General features: G+C 42.4%; 2 protein-coding genes across 10 annotated transcripts in view; one reads left to right on the top strand and one right to left on the bottom strand.

Moving 5' to 3' along the window:
* Positions 1–688: 688 nt before the first annotated feature.
* The window catches only part of PSPH (phosphoserine phosphatase), a 54,960-nt gene continuing 39,208 nt past the window's right edge, over positions 689–16,440 (bottom strand). For 8 of the 9 annotated variants that reach the window (XM_058711472.1, XM_058711473.1, XM_058711474.1 and 5 more), the window contains 5 exons: positions 9,442–9,600; positions 8,617–8,751; positions 8,017–8,162; positions 4,287–4,435; positions 689–1,851 (listed from right to left, as the gene is read on the bottom strand). In XM_058711472.1, coding sequence (XP_058567455.1) covers positions 1,744–1,851; positions 4,287–4,435; positions 8,017–8,162; positions 8,617–8,751; positions 9,442–9,600 — 697 coding nt within the window. In that variant the 3' untranslated portion in view covers positions 689–1,743. Of the gene's footprint in view, positions 1,852–4,282; positions 4,436–8,016; positions 8,163–8,616; positions 8,752–9,441; positions 9,601–16,440 lie in introns of all 9 variants that reach the window. The other variant, XM_058711480.1, reaches the window with a different exon arrangement.
* On the top strand, positions 5,835–6,727 carry LOC131501402 (cell division control protein 42 homolog). The gene has a single exon (XM_058711481.1). It carries the CDS (start codon positions 5,863–5,865, stop codon positions 6,436–6,438), a length of 576 nt encoding a protein of 191 aa, XP_058567464.1. The 5' UTR covers positions 5,835–5,862; the 3' UTR covers positions 6,439–6,727.

Raw genomic sequence — 16,440 nt, 5'->3', positions numbered from 1 at the left:
CTGACTTGACTATTTGGCTAAATAATATCTGATTATTTGGCCAGATAAATTTAAATTATTGTTTTGAGATATAAATTTTTTCTCATATAATTTCCTATATTAAACCATTCTGGCCTTTTCTACTTCATTATCTTCTTCCTACTTCATGCTTCTTCCTAAACCTCTTTATCCTCTCCCAATTTTCAACCAGGGAGGGTATATAACCACATACTATTGTTTTTAATGTTTATTTATTTTGATGGGTGGGGAGAGGCAGAGAGAGAGAGAGGGCGAGAGAATCCCAAGCAGGCTCCACACCATCAGCACAGAACCCGATGCTGGGCTTGATCCCATGAACCGTGAGATGACGACCTGAGCCAAAATCCAGAGTCAGATGCGTAACCAACTGAGCCACCCAGGTTCCCCAATAACCACATAATTTCAAAGCATGTTCTGAAATGTCTCTTTCTTGGTACTGCCCAGAATAAACGCAAACCTGGCTTTCACGTCTTTCTGAGTCATCTGTTAAGAAAGAAATGGTGCATAGAGGCTATTAGGAGGCATTTCTTAATTTATTTAAGGCAAAACTCTGATCTTCATTCGGAATGAGTAAAATGTGTAATTACTTCTTTTATTTCATGCGATTATCAAATATCCATTTTTTAAGGTCACTACTTTTGTTTAAGGCTTTTTTTTTTTTTTTGAGACAGAGAGAGAGAGAGCACACACACAAGTGAGCAGGAGAGGGGCAGAGGAGAGAGAATCTTCAGCAGGCTCCACGCCAGGCACAGAGCCCAAAGGAGAGCTCGATCCCACAACTGTGAGATCATGTCCTGAGCCAAAAACAAGTGTCAGAGGCTTAACCAACTGAGCCACCCAGGCGCTCCAAGTCTCCATTTTTTTTTTTAATTTTATTTTTTACATTTATTTGCTTTTGAGAGACAGAGAGAGAGAGAGAGAGCGAGCACAAGTGCGGGAGGGGAAGAGAGAGAATGAGACACAGAATCCAAAGCAGGCTCCAGGCTCCGAGCTGTCAGCACAGAGCCCGATGTGGGGCTTGAACTCACAAACCATGAGATCATGACGTGAGTCGGAGGAAGTCGGAAGCTTAACCAACTGAGCCACCCAGGCGCTCCAAGGCTCTATTTTCTTTTAAGCCTCTGTAACATTCCCTGTTTGACAAATTCCAAGAGCTAATAAAAGCGCATCCAGCCCTCTGCCCAGTGGGAGGGCTGGTGGGGGCTGAGTGGTGACAAGCACTACGCCCTGTGATCAACGGGGTCTCCAGCCCCTTGGTTCCTTGCCTGGCTGTTGTTTCTACCCAAAAACGTAAAGGTGCTTGAAATATTAGATACTGAAATACATCACAGGCAGAATGGACAATGCCACAAATCTGTTCTGATACATGGATAACTTTTATTTACCTACCACAGGGAAAACCAATAGTCACCTAAAGCTGCCTAACCCATATTTCCAACAGTGACGGTGTTTAATTTACTATCCACCTTTAAAAGGCTTCAAATAAAATACAGATAGGAAAATACATAAAGAATTAAGATTATAAAACTATCCAGGTAATTAATGGTCATAATAACACTAGGACTGCAGTTAAAAAAAGCAGTTTTCCATAGTTTACTTGAAGTACAGATAATGAGTACCAAATCTATACATTAAGTTGTAATAGGCAATTTTAGGCAAACGGTATCAAACTGTATAACTTTTAAAAATTAACCGAAGTTGTTACAAACTGTATAAAAATTGATATTATTCTTCAAGTTCTCCTAAAAGCTCTACAAAATCAGTGATGTACCATTCAGCGTTGTCTTTTACTTGTTGTCTGATCACATTTCCTCCAAATCCAATGAAAACATCCTAAGAAAGGGGAAAAAAGGAGAGTTAAAAAAATAAAAAAAGATATAGCGGCACCCTAGGGCAGTAAGTGTTTGAAAAGAATGAACTGTTCTGCAAAGAGAGGTTAAGCCTAGCCTCAAGGGGGTGCCTCCCCAGCTCCCTGGGAGCGTCCTTGAATGAGTCAGTGCAACACCGCTGTCAGTCCAATCAGGCCAGGGGACACTGCAGGCTTCCAGGAGAACTGAAGCCCTCTAAAAACCAATGCAATTGCTTACAAAGGTAAAATCCCATCTGAGTTCTAAACCAGATGCATTCACAACTAGGCCAGGCAATCTCAAAGAGGGAAGAATAAAGAGAAGCCTGTAGTGCAGTGAAGATCCCACTGACCTAGAATCAGGACCAGAGCAGGCGCCTCCTGACAGGTGCCCTGCGTGAACCTGACAGACCTCCCTCCCGGGGAGGGTGTTATTCTGGGATGAAGCAGATGACAGTCCCAGGATCTGCTGCCAGCACTCCACTCTCCATCGTTAAAATTATTGAAGGTTATGTTGTTTCCTTAATTTCTACCAAGTGACACCTTCTTGTAGTCATTTTTAAAATAGTATTTTCTCAGGGCACCTGGGTGGCTCAATCAGTTAAGCACCAGACTCTTGGTTTCAGCTCAGATCACGATCTCACAGTTTCGTGGGTTCCAGCCGCGCATCAGGCTCTGCGCTGGCAGCGTGGAGCCTGCTTGGGATTCTCTCTCCCTCTCTGTCTTTCCCTTCCCACTCACTTTGTCTCTCTCAAATAAATAAATACAAATTTAAAAACACAGTATTTTCTCTTTTTCCGCCAGGATATAGACACTACAATACACAATTTGGAAGTTGAAAATTCTTTTACTTGCCTTTCTCTTCATTTTTGTTCTCATACCACATAAGGAGGGAAACATAATGAGATTCTTACCTTCCAGTTAAGTGTAGCCTCCTAACTGAGCCTCCTTTCTGCATGCCAGCACCCGCTCGGGGTCCTAACACATCAACTCATTCCCTCTCTGTCCAGCAGCCTTCCAGGGCTTCCCATGACCTCACAGGGACACCAAAGTACCTGACGCATAAAGTCTTCAGCGGTTGCTGAAGAGAAAGCCCATTCTTGCCAGTTCTTGTGCACTGACCAGCCCAGGTCTGTGCCTAGAACATCCTCACTCTGCTCTGCTGCCTCCCTGCCTCCTGCCCCCCACCTGGTCACTTCTCCCTTGGGTCCTTCCAGGCCTGCACATGGTGGTTGTTGCCCTTCCTTCAAATCACACATTCCTCTGACCACGTGTGCCAGCACACACTTTCCCTTGGCTCGGTCAGGCCGTGTCATCTTCCAATGACTGGAAGGGTCCTCTGGAATTATAATTTTGTCACCTCTTGACATCAGGAGGGGGAGCTCCCTGAAAGAACTGGGCATATGTGACTTCTACATACTCCTCATTGGACTAGTCCAGCATTCGTGACTTAGTCAACTGCAGCCTTGATTGTAAATCATCTGAAGACATCTTCTTATCTTGAATTGACTCAAGTAAGTTAAAAGGATCCAAAGATTCTTTAACCACTTTGGGTTAATCATTTACAAAGACAACTATTTTTAGATCTCAGGAAACTAGGTAGTAAAAAGCTCACCACTACATTTTTGGTTCAGGTTTTCTTAATTTAGTATGAGCTGATAAGGGCAAAGTCCTGCATGAAAGTGACACATTGCTGTATAGCATGTTTCCTAGTCTCAGAAAACAGCATTCATTCAGAAGAATAAAATGCTTTAATGCAGGCACGTTATCAAACCTCCACCAGCCTCAGTTCCCTACTCAGTAAAAAGGAGAAGATACTTGGGGCGCCTGGGTGGCTCAGTTGGTTAAGCGTCCGACTTTGGCTCAGGTCATGATCTCACGGTCCGTGAGTTCGAGCCCCGTGTCGGGCTCTGTGCTGACAGCTTGGAGCCTGGAGCCTGCTTCCGATTCTGTGTCTCCCTCTCTCTCTGACCCTCCCCTGTTCATGCTCTGTCTCTCTCTGTCTCAAAAATAAATAAACATTAAAAAAATTAAAAAAAAAAAAAAAGGAGAAGATACTATATGAGGAAATAGTTCGTCAAATATAAAAAGACAGTAAAATTTTGATTACAGTTATAAGATCTGAATTATTATTTGTGGTATTATTTGGGGAATCGAAGCCAAACCTTGAGCACACACTGGGGCTAAGAGGTGGCAGCCATACCACAGGAACAGGGTGGTAAAGTTCTAGATGGTTTTTTTTCAGGTTTGCAAAAAGTCAGTTGACATATTGAGACTGAAGGTGTCTTAATTGTTTTGGTTGTTTTACAGTGACACCTGGATGTTCTTCTCTCTTATCTCACCTAAGCAATCATACCAAGTTCTAAATCAGCTGTTTAAAACAGAACCACAACCAGAGAAAACTAGTACACTTAATACCTACAGCAGGAGGACAGGCTTCCATGTCTGTGGCTCCGTCTCCAATCATGATAATTTTCTTAAAATGAAATTTTTCCTTTAAAAGTTTAATAACTTTTCCTTTCCCACCAGATTCGGCTGTTGGCTGCATCTCATCAAAACCTGCATATTCACCTTAAAAGAGCAGTTACAACAGTGTTAATGATCCACAGAATTCTATCAGTAGGGCCAGCTTTTTGCACAGATGATACCCTCACTTAAATGTCACTGAGAAAGCTAAAAATGGCCCTCAGTGAAGTGACCCGGCCTGGATTTCTACACCACAGCCCCACATAAACAACTTTGCTTCTCACTTGCAAATACTTCTTGTTGAGGTAACTCCTTTAAATCATTAATGCCTTGGGGTAAATCAGTTTTATCCTCTAAGCTTTCATAGTTGTAATTCTCAAACCTTGCTGACATGGCAGAACATCATGAAATAATATATTAAAATTTTTAAAAGTTAATATATAATTTCATCTAAGAAGCAATTCCAACTTATATCTGATCAATTTTATTTCTTACAGTAATTAGCACACTCACTCTCTCTTCAGACCCATCCAAAATGTTTTATTAACACATCTAAAATTTTTAAATTAATATTATTTGGTTTTAAGGATGTCAGCCAGTCCTTGACATAACTAGAGACATTATGCAATGATGGAAAACTACAGCGGCAGCTGTGATGGCACACAGAAGGGCCAGGAGGCACTTTCAAAGGAGCGACAGAGGGGCGCCTCGGTGGATCAGTCAGTTAAGCGTCTAACTCTTGATTTTGTCCCAGGTCATGATCTCAGGGTTCTGAGATCGAGCCCCATGCTGGAGCCTGCTTAGATTCTCTCTGCCTCTCCCTCCCTCTCTGCCCCTTCCCATCAAGGCAGCGACAGTGCAGTGACTCACTAGCAAACTCTCCTTCCTTAGCCTATGATTGATTTGAATACATGAGAGCTCTCATAAAACTGAAATATAATGCGAGACAGAGTAAGTCATGTGGGTATCAATGTGCAGACATTTATATACAGATAGATGATTATATGGACACTTATATATACAGATAGATGGACATATATACAGATATGGACATTTATATACAGATAGATGATTATATGGACACTAAAGCTAGGAGAGATGATGGCCCAAGTCTGTTTTACACGGAGCAAAAGACCTCAGTCAAGAGTATCCTTTGCCTCAGTATTTAACTCTGATGCCACCTTGCTTAAGTTGCATCCCAACAGACACTACATAAGATACTGGATACTAGGCCCCGGCGGAGAAGCTGAGGTCACCATTAAATTTGAAATATTTAAAGTGGATACAGGGGCGCCTGGGTGGCGCAGTCGGTTAAGCGTCCGACTTCAGCCAGGTCACGATCTCGCGGTCCGTGAGTTCGAGCCCCGCGTCAGGCTCTGGGCTGATGGCTCGGAGCCTGGAGCCTGTTTCCGATTCTGTGTCTCCCTCTCTCTCAGACCCTCCCCCGTTCATGCTCTGTCTCTCTCTGTCTCAAAAATAAATAAACGTTAAAAAAAAAAAAAAAATAAAGTGGATACAAAACTGTTTCAGCAATGCAGACAATTAAGTGTGTTGTTGTGGGCGATGGTGCCGTTGGTAAAACCTGTCTCCTGATATTCTACACAACAAATAAATTTCCATCGGAGTATGTACCGACTGTTTTTGACAACTATGCAGTCACAGTTATGATTGGTGGAGAGCCATATACTCTTGGACTTTTTGATACTGCAGGGCAAGAGGATTATGACAGATTACGACCACTGAGTTATCCACAAACAGATGTATTTCTAGTCTGTTTTTCAGTGGTCTCTCCATCCTCATTTGAAAATGTGAAGGAGAAGTGGGTGCCTGAGATAACTCACCACTGTCCGAAGACTCCTTTCTTGCTTGTTGGGACCCAAATTGATCTCCGAGATGACCCCTCTAAGATTGAGAAACTTGCCAAGAACAAACAGAAGCCTATCACTCCAGAGACTGCTGAAAAGCTGGCCCGTGACCTGAAGGCGCTCAAGTATGTGGAGTGTTCTGCACTCACACAGCAAGGCCTAAAGAATGTATTTGACAAAGCAATACTGGCTGCCCTGGAGCCTCCAGAACCGAAGAAGACCCACAGATGTGTGCTGCTATGAACATCTCCAGAGCCCTTTCCGCACAGCTGGTGTCAGCATCGTACTAAAAGCAATGTTAAATCAAACTAAAGATTAAAAATTAAAATTCGTTTTTGCAATAATGACAAATGCCCTGCACCTACCCGCATGCACTCGTGTGAGACAAGGCCCATAGGTATGGTCCCCTTCCCCCTCTCAGTACTAGTTAATTTGAGTAATTGTGTATTGTCAGAAAAGCGGTTAGTACTAGTTTTTGTTCTGTCGTTTCAAAAAAAAAATTTTTTTTGTTTTTTTTTTTGTTTGTTTGTTTGTTTAAAAGCAAGGCATAAAAAAAAATAAAAAAATAAAAAAAAAAATAAAAAAAAAATAAAATAAAATAAAAGCAAGGCATGCTTGTGATGACTCTGTAACAGACTAATTTGGGCTGTTGAAGCTGCTCCCGGGGCTCCATCCACTCTGGAGAATAATCTGGGACATTTAGGGGTTTTGTTTTTGTTTTTGTTCTTTTTGTTTTTGTTTTTTTTCTTTTTTTGGGGGGGGAGTGTGTGTGGGGTTTGTTTTTATTTAGTCATGTTTTTTAAATTCAGTAACCATTGGACAGCCCTTAAGGGAGGAGGATGGACTGACTCCACATTCCACTTCCTAGATCTAGTTTAGAACACTTGTCCCCCACCTGGTGCTCTTAGGAAGGAGTATAGTAAATGCCTCATTTAATAACACACTCCTTTTTGAAAGTTGCCTTTCTCTCCACCCTTGAGTAGGTCTAGTACTTGATGAAACTCATGAAAGCGGGTGGAACCTGTCTTGCCCCTCTTTTCTAGGATGCACTCTATATGTGACTGTGACTTTCAAGGAAATTTGTTTGTCATTTGCTGATTTTTTTTTTGAAGTTAATTTCTAACTTCGTTCACTGATAAATGAAGAAAAGTATTGCACCTTTTGAAATACACCAAATGGATTGAGTACGTAATTAAAAAACGTTTTTTCCCCTGTCAGTCATTGTCTTACATGCTTAGCGTAGATGTCCAGCTTAACGGCGTATGATACGGTGTTCCTAGAACACAGCCGGAGACCTGGTAGATGGAGGAAGTGTGAGGGGTGGTGCTAGAAGACAGATGTCTGTGGAATGATGCACATCCTCTTTCAAGTTGGAGGATGGAGACAGACCTGCTTCATGAAGAAGCTGGGGGTGCGGGTGGGGGTGGGGAGGACATTTAACAACGTGGGGACCAGTCAGGGGAATCCCCTTCTGTTTTGCATACGAGGAACCCTAGAGTAGCTAGTTTACAGCTCTCTAGTTTAGTAAAAAAAATCATGGAGTCTTATGAAGACTCTTCATAAGTGTTAATGGGGATTTTATCTGCTTATTTGGGTTGCAGTTCCCAATTTTTAAAAATGTTTAGGTAATCTTCTCCGCCTTCCCCAAATCCTAATTCTTGTAGATTCATTAGTGTTGAACCAATGCTTTCACATGTCTCAATTCTTTGTAAGTGCATTCTTTTCAGATGTATTAAACAAACAAAAAACCCTTAAAAAAAAAAAAAAGATACTGGATACTAAAACTGATGAGAAAAGGAAATGACACCATTAAAGTCTTACCATTGAAGTAGAATTTCAGCCTATTGGCAAATACGTTGGTTGATGGGATACTGAGCTTGGAAGCAACGTGCTCCACAATGCTCCTAAAGCCACCAGATATTAGGAAAACCTGAACATTTCGCTCTTGCAGGCGACTTACCAGTTCCCTGCAAAAAAGAAATAAAATATACCAGACCCTGATTATATAAAAGAAAAAACATGAAACATGAGGAGAAAACTAAAAAACATATTTTTCTCCCAAATGCATCTGCCCAAATACATCACATAAGGTATATCGCCTGGTGAATTATAATGTTTTATGAATGTTTTTCTGAATGCACTTAGAAATTAATAGGTAGGGCTGGACTGCTTAGGAAACCATCCCACAAGTCTCCTCAGCCCATGAACCTAGAAACGCAAAATGGAGAGGAAGCTTAGGCTCTCCCTGGGGAGCAAGGAAGGGCAGATGTGGGCAGACGTGGGCAGAGCCAACCAGCCAGACAAGACCACAGGCTGAAAGAACGAGACAGAAGGGAGCACTAGAGCAATGGTGAGAGACCCTCAAGAGGAAATGCCCCCAAACACAGGTGCTGACAGAACCCAGACCGGGGCTCCTCTTACCTTATGCCAGGAGTCAGGTGGGGGGGGTGCTCTGCTATGAGCCTTTGTACCTGTTCCCTGGAGGGCTGGATCAGCGCTAAGCGCTCTGTGAGGGCAGCCTTGAAAGGCACTGCCCCACCCATGGCTCGCCGTGTCCTAGAAGGAAGACCCAACAGTCAGGCCAGCCGAGTCAGATGTCCCCAGAGTTTACATGCCCAACCTCCCCAGCTCCTCCAAAGTCCACCCAGGAGGAAGGTGCTACCTAGAGCTCCACCATACAACACGCATGCTACGATCCGTGAGAGCGAGGCCTGGGAATAAACATATGGAAGGTTTGCTTGAGAATCATACTAAGATTTTGCAGCCACGTCTCACATCAAATGCAGCTGAACATGAAATGGTCCGTGACCTGGTGACTGTAGGCAGCAATAATACTGCAGGCATAAACTGAGAGACTCTGAACCAAAACTAGCTTTCTAGCAAACCACGGAGGCCACACTTTCAACCATGACACAAAGCACTGGACACATGGTGATCCCCCACCCCGTCATCTTCTTTGGTTAGTTATGGTCATCGTTCCTCTGACCGAGCTAAGAGCATGTCACCCATATTTATTTGTCAGGGGCAACGTTCCTTTTTCCATAAATATTTGTATAAATGGATGACTGGATAATGTACACTAGTGAATTCAGTTGTAAATGATGGAAGCAGCAGCTTAACTGCCCATGATTTATAGCCAGGGACTAAAAATCAGAGAAATGTGGCTCTGGTCCTACATGTTGTTGAAACGTCACTCTCTTTTGCAATTTTTTATCATCTCATAAAGTGAATAAATACTGTTCCTACATTTCTGACACAGCATCCTCAACTCCACAGAATTTGGCTAGCTCATCAATTCCTTCTTCTCTGATGACTGTGCTATCAACATCAAAGCATACTGCATCAGCTGAACAGAAAAGTTTCCTCAACTCTGAATGGGAGACCATCCTTGGAAGAATTGTTCTCCTACAAGAGAAAAAGAATAAATATACTTAAAGGCTTATAATCATAAAAAAGATCCAATTTTGCCCATTTATGCCAATATACTTTGATTCATATCAAAGTCCGTGTATCTCTCATAAACATGGACTCACACAGACTTATTTGTTGTTTAGTACAAAATAAGCACCTTCTAAATGTCAGGTCTCAATGAGCGGGACCAAAGTCTTCTCCCAGGAACTCAGTCTAGTGAAATACCAACTTACAAATATATTTGACGTTCAACCATATTCAACTCTTTTTGCCCTAATAATTATAGCAATAAGGCCAAGTGCTAAGGTGGAAATGTGCATAAGATACTGTGGGCACACAGAGAAAATGCTTTTAACCTTGCCTATGTTATATGGATTCCAAGGGACATAGTCATTGGAGCTGAATCATGAAGAGTAAGTGGCCTGAGTAGGTTCTCAAAGGGCAGGGTATCAGCTTGGTGTGTGCTGGGCATGGGGGGCAGGGAGATAGAGGCAAGAAGAGGAAGTAATGATGGTAGAGAGAAGAGTAGGGGCAAAGGCAAGGAGAAAGAATGATGGATAGGGGTGCCTGGGTGGCTCAGTCGGTTGAGTGTTGGTTGACACTTGATTTTAGCTCAGGTCATGATCCCAAGGTTGTGGGATAAAGTCCCGCATTAGGCTTCACACCCAGCTTGGGATTCTCTCTCTCTGCCCCTCTGCCCTGTTCGCGTGCATGAGCTCGCTCTCAAAAAAAAAAAAAAAAAAAGATGATGGATAACATACTGGAAGCCTCCCAATGGAGTCCAGCTACCAGGTGGTGCACAAAGGAGGGCCCTGAGCCAGGCTAAGGAGTTTGGATTTTAACATCTAGGTAATGGAAAACCTTGAAAGGCCTTTGCCTCCACAGAGAGGTCAGAGCTAAACTACACATCGGTTAGTCACCAGAGTAGAGGTGGGAAGTGAGGGCATGGCCTGATGAAAGTCACCAGAGAGTGGAGAGCAGGAGAAAAGAAGAGGGCTGAGGACAGAGCCCACAAGGAACAGAAAAGGTTAGATCAGGAGCCTGGGAAGGAAAATGAAAAGAGATCAAGACTCACTCACAGGAAGAGCCCCGAGGACCACTGTGCTGCAGAATCTATGGGGGACAGAGTTTCAAAAGGAATTTTGCAGGTTTTTTACTTTTTAAGAAAATCACTGGACTGGAATCTTGAAGGTGAAGGGGATCCTAGAGGTCACCTAGACCAATCTCCCATCAAATATGTCATGTACTAGGCCACACAGATGATGCAAATAACCTATATTTAGAATAGATGCCGGCTAAAAACAGACTCAAAGGAACTGGCCAACCTACTTCATAACTGATTTCTAACCCAATGCATCTGTAAGAATGATCCAGGTCAAAGGTGACCTGCGGGGGAAAAAATCTTTTCAGCCAAGGGCTGGCAAACTAGAGCCAGCCCGTTTGGAACCCTTACAAACTAGTGCACCAAACAGGAAACAGGAGTTTCACTGGAGACCCAGTAAGAAGGGGAAAGAGAAGGCAAATTAATGATTCCAGTAAGACAGTAGAGTATTAAACTAAACTAACACCAGCCTCGATGTGAATGAAGTTTCCATTAAACAGGAAACTTAAAAATACATGAATACTAAACATGTATGCTATTAATTATCTATAATCTCTTTTTCTACCATCATCATGCTCCTATTCAAGCAGATCCCTCACCTCAGAGGACTGACTTCCCAGGTTCACATATCATCCCCCCTGTGAACTGGGCTCCTTTGCTGGTTGCTTCTCTTCCGTTCTCTTACTGATGCAACAACCCATGGTCCACCCCTGGTCTTCTCTAACCCACCCACTCCCTCAATGAATTCATCCAGGCTTGTGGCTTTAAATGTCATCTCTATGACAGTAACTTCCAAATATACACCTGGACCCCAGGCCTCTCTCCCAAACTCTAAACACCAACCACCTTCCTGACCTCATTCAGGTGTCTGGTAAACATGTCTAAAACTGAACTCCTGATCTTCTTGTCTCCCCAAAACGGCTATTCTTGCACCTTCCTTCTCTCCCCTGATGGCAACTCCATTTTTCAGTCACCCTCGACATTTTTTTTCTCTCAAAACCCATATCTCATCATTCAAGAAACTATGTTGGTTTCACCTTGAAAGTCTAACCAAAATCTGACCACTTCTCACTCTATCCACTGCTATCGGTCTAGCCTGAGTTACAAATTTTTCTTGCCAAGACTGCACCAATAGCCTCCTAAAAGGTCTCCCGTCCCAGTTTTTTGTTCTTAACATAACAGCCAAAGTAATCATTGTAAGCTATAAACCAAATTATGTCACACTTACTTCTAGCTCAAATTCCTTCAATGGCTCCTCATTTTATTAAGAGTAAAAGCCAAAGTTCTTACAATCACCTATAAGGTCGGCCCCCCATCCTGGCACCACTACCACCACCGCTGCCTCCCCCCCATTTACATCTCTGACTTCACTTCCTACTCCTCCCCCTTGCTCACTCTGCCCCAACCACACCAGTCCTCTTGCTGCTCTGGAAATACACGAGGCAGGTTTCCTACTCAGGGCCTTTGCTCCAGATGTGCCCTTGGTGGGAATGCTCTTCACTCAGATACTCACTTGGCCAAGTCTCTTATCAAGAGTAAAAAATAATGACTCTTTAAAAAAAAGTGATTGCCCAGGGGCACCTGGGTGGCTCAGTCGGTTAAGTGTCTGACTTTGGCTCAGGTCATGATCTCACAGTCTGAGTTCGAGCCCCACATCGGGCTCTGTGGTGACAGCTCAGAGCCTGAAGCCTGCTTCGGATTCTGTCTCCCTCTCTCTCTGCCCCTCCCCTGCTCGCACTCTGTCCCTGTCTGTCTCTCTTTCAAAAATAAATAAACATTGAAAAAAAAAAGAGTGGGGGCACCTGGGTGACTCAGTCAGTTAGGCATCCAACTTTGGCTCAGATCATGATCTCACAGTTATGGGTTCAAGCCCTGCATCGGGCTCTGTGCTGACAGCTCAGAGCTTAGAGCCTTCTTTGGATTCTGTGTCCCACTCTCTCTCTGCCACTCCCCTGCTCGCACTCTCTTTCTCTCTCTGTCTCTCAAAAATGAATAAACATTTTTTAAAAAATTTTTTTAAAAAAGCGTTTGCCCAAATATCACCTTCTTCCATAAGCCAACCCTTGACCACCTGTTTATCACTGCAACCTCCTCTCCTTATCCTTAACCCAACCTTACTAATCTCCCTCACTATGCCTTATGTTTTCTTTTTTCTGTAACATCTATCATCTACTAACATATGATAAAATGTACTCATGAGGCATCTGGGTGGCTCAGTTGGTTAAGCATCCGACTTCAGCTCAGGTCATGATCTCACAGTTCATGAGTTTGAGCCTCACAAGGGGTTCTTCGCTGTCAGCACAGAGCCCACTTCATATCCTCTGTCCCCCCGCTCTCTGCCCCTCCCCCACTTCTCTCTTTCTCTCTCTCAAAATAAACTTTAAAAAATGTACTTATTATGTTTATTATGTATTGTCTATCTGTCCTCATTAGTATGTAAATTTCATAAGAATAGGCTCTTTATCAGCTTCGTTCACTACTGGATCCTTAGGACTGAGAACAGTACCTACAGTACCTATAGTAGGGCTTAATAATATTTGTTGAATTAAGTGAAGAAATAATGCTCAATGCCATCTTCACTATAGGGTCTTCCCAGATTCCTCCGGGCTGGAAAAGATTTCTCTCCAGAATTTCCACAGTACTTAATGTAGACCTGTTTTCAATATATGAAATTCATAATATTCCTACTTATCTTAGACTTACTTATGTGCCTGTCACCTCCACTCCTGAATTGCAAGCTCTTTATACTAAGATCGAAAATTTTCTAAGACCCCAATTTAGGCCTCTTTTGAGTAGATGCTCAATTAATTTCTGAAGGTTGAATAAATAAATGAAATGATATAATTGTGAATTACATACCCGCAACTATTTAACTTTTTATTGTGCAGAATGTCAAACAAATACAAAAATAGAGAAAATGAATACATGAATTCCATGTATGCATCATCCTGCCTCAACAATCATAGCAAATCATGCCTCATCAACAACCCCACTAACAAGGGTTCTGTACCCCAATTCCAACATGGGTGCATTCCCACACATTGAAGCAATTCTTAGACACCAGCATGGTGCCTCCTATAATTCAACTCTATTCTGACTTTATCCCACAGATAGCGTCAAATCCCATAGGTTCAGTCCCATAAGACTGAACCTTCCCCACCACACACACACACACACACACACACACACACACTTAAGACCCCAATGCCAAGTACAGGTTGTCACCCATGCTTCTGACCAACTGCTACACACTGGAGGTTCCAACAATCCCCTCTTTGGGTTTGATTAATTTGCTACAGTGGCTCAGAGAACTCAGAGAAGTATTTTATTCACTAGCTCACCAGTGTATTATAAAAGGGTAGAACTCAGATGGAAGCGATGCACAGGACAGGGTTTGTGGGAAGAAGCACAGAGCTTCCATGCCCTCTCTGAACATCCCATTCTCCCTGCATCTCCATGTGTTCACCAACCCAACCCAGAAGCTTTCAAAACTCCACCCTTTGTGTTTTTATTTGTTGTGAAGTCATGACTGATTAAATCATTGGCCATTGATGACTGAGCTAGATCACCAGCCCTTCTCCCCTCCTTGGAGGTCAGGAGGGTGGGACTCAAAGTTCCAACTCTCCAGTCACCAAGGTTGGCTCTGATAGCAAATAGCCCCATCCTTAGGTGAGGTCCAAAATTCACCTCATTAACACAGGAAGAAATACCAGACTAAAAGTCACCTCACTAACATAAGAAGAAACACCTTTATCACTCTCATCACAGGAAATTCCAAGGGTTTTAAGAGCTGGGAGCCAGAGATGAAGATAAGAGCAAATATGTTTCTTATTATAAATCATAATATCACGCCCAAACACTTCCACCTTCCCTCATTATCTCAAAGCACATCATATCATTTCATCCAAAATATTTCAGTGTATATTTCTAAAAGGTAAAGTCTTTTTTTTAACATGGCTATTACATTTTAACTTTAAATATACTACTGTACCTGACTGTACCCAGGTTTGGCTTCTGAGGAATCTAGAATCAAATCAAGTTAAGACTTAATCAAATCAGACCTAATGATGCCCTTGCTAATCCAGTCCCCATAATTAGCATATAAATTAACCTAATGTCTCTCTTATTCAATTAATTTATGCCCTTCATGATTTGGATCCTATCTATTTCACCAATCTATCCCCCATTGCTTTTCTCTCCCAAGAAATACATACACACACAAACATATACACACAACTTATGCTCAAGGTATACAGAAGATGTCTTGTTCCTTAAATGTCAGTTTTTTAAACCTCTATGCCTTTGCAAATGCCAATCCCTCTGTCTGAAATCACCTAAGTCCTCATGTCCAGTGGGCAAATTCCTCTTTATTATTCAAGATGCAGATTAAATAACCTTCCCTGTACTACACTATCTCCTTCCTATTCCTTCAGAGAATTAATTAATTAGTCACTCCCATTTCTCTCCTAGGATGGGAGTTCCTTCAGGGTAAGGACCTTGACTGAATTATCTTTCATCTCTGTTTCCAGGACACACCAGGTGTAAAATAAATATTTCATGAATTAAATAGAGTTGAATCTAAGAAGTTATTGAGTACTCAGCAAGAATTGAGTAGATTATTATCCTCAATAAAACTATCCCAACTTAGAGTGCTATCAGCCTAAAATTAAAATCCTTGAGGTGACTGGGTGGCTCTGTCAGTTATGTGTCTGACTCTTGATTTTGGCTCAGATCATGATCCACGGTTCGTGAGATCAAGCCCTAAGTCATATTCTGCACTGACAACACAGAGCTTGCTTGGGATTCTCTTTCTCCTTTCTCTTTCTCTCTCTGCTTCTCCCCTGCTCATGCTTGCTCAATCTCTCTCTCTCTCTCTCTCAAAATAAATAAATAAACTTAAAAAAATTAAATTAGGGGCACCTGGGTAGCTCAGTTAGTTGAGCATCCAGCTCTTTTTTTTTTTTTTTATAATTTTTTTAAACGTTTGTCTCTTATTATTGAGAGACAGAGACAAAGCACAAGCAGGGATGGGACGGAGAAAGAGGGGGACACAGAATCCAAAGCAGGCTCCAGGCTCTGAGTTGTCAGCACAGAGCCCAATGCGGGGCTCGAACTCACAAACCGCAAGATCATGACCTGAGCCAAAGTCCGACGCTTAACCAACTGAGCCACCCAGGTGCCCCGCGTCCAGCTCTTGATTTTGGCTCAGGTCATAATCTCCAAGTTCATGAATTTGAGCCCCGCATCGGGCTCTGTCCTGACAATACGGAGCCTGCTTGGGATTCTTTCTCCCTCTCCCTGTGCCCCTCCCCCATTCTCACTCTCTTAAAGTAAATAAAAACTTTATAAAAATTAAATCAAATCAAATCAAATCAAATCAAAATCCTTAACCAGCAATGATGACTATACTCTAACCAATAGAACAGAATGGACATTGTATATTCTGAAGCTGGAAGAAACCTCAAAGCCATCATCTGGGTCAGATCCCATGCCTTTCTGCAAGAACGATATTAATGTGTCCATTTCACAAATTAACAACTAGAGGTGTAAGATACTTAAATGCTTTACCCAAGGTCACACAGCTCCCAAGTGATGGCTAAAAAAACTAAAACTTGGATCTCAAATGCACAGAAACAACATAAAAGGTGGTGAATAAATAAGAGGTGGATAAATTGAGAAGCAGAGAAATTAAGCAGAACTAAGTAAGGTTAAACATTTGATAAGAACCTATG

The sequence above is a fragment of the Neofelis nebulosa genome, chromosome 18 (assembly GCF_028018385.1).
Source record: "Neofelis nebulosa isolate mNeoNeb1 chromosome 18, mNeoNeb1.pri, whole genome shotgun sequence".
NCBI classification, from domain to species: Eukaryota; Metazoa; Chordata; class Mammalia; order Carnivora; family Felidae; genus Neofelis; species Neofelis nebulosa.
The sequence above is the reverse complement of the archived record's forward strand: the minus strand, read 5'-3'. Positions and strand labels throughout refer to the sequence as shown.

Excerpts from the sequence above, each read along its gene's own strand:
- LOC131501402 (XM_058711481.1), top strand. The coding sequence starts at position 5,863 with ATGCAGACAATTAAGTGTGTTGTTGTGGGCGATGGTGCCGTTGGTAAA.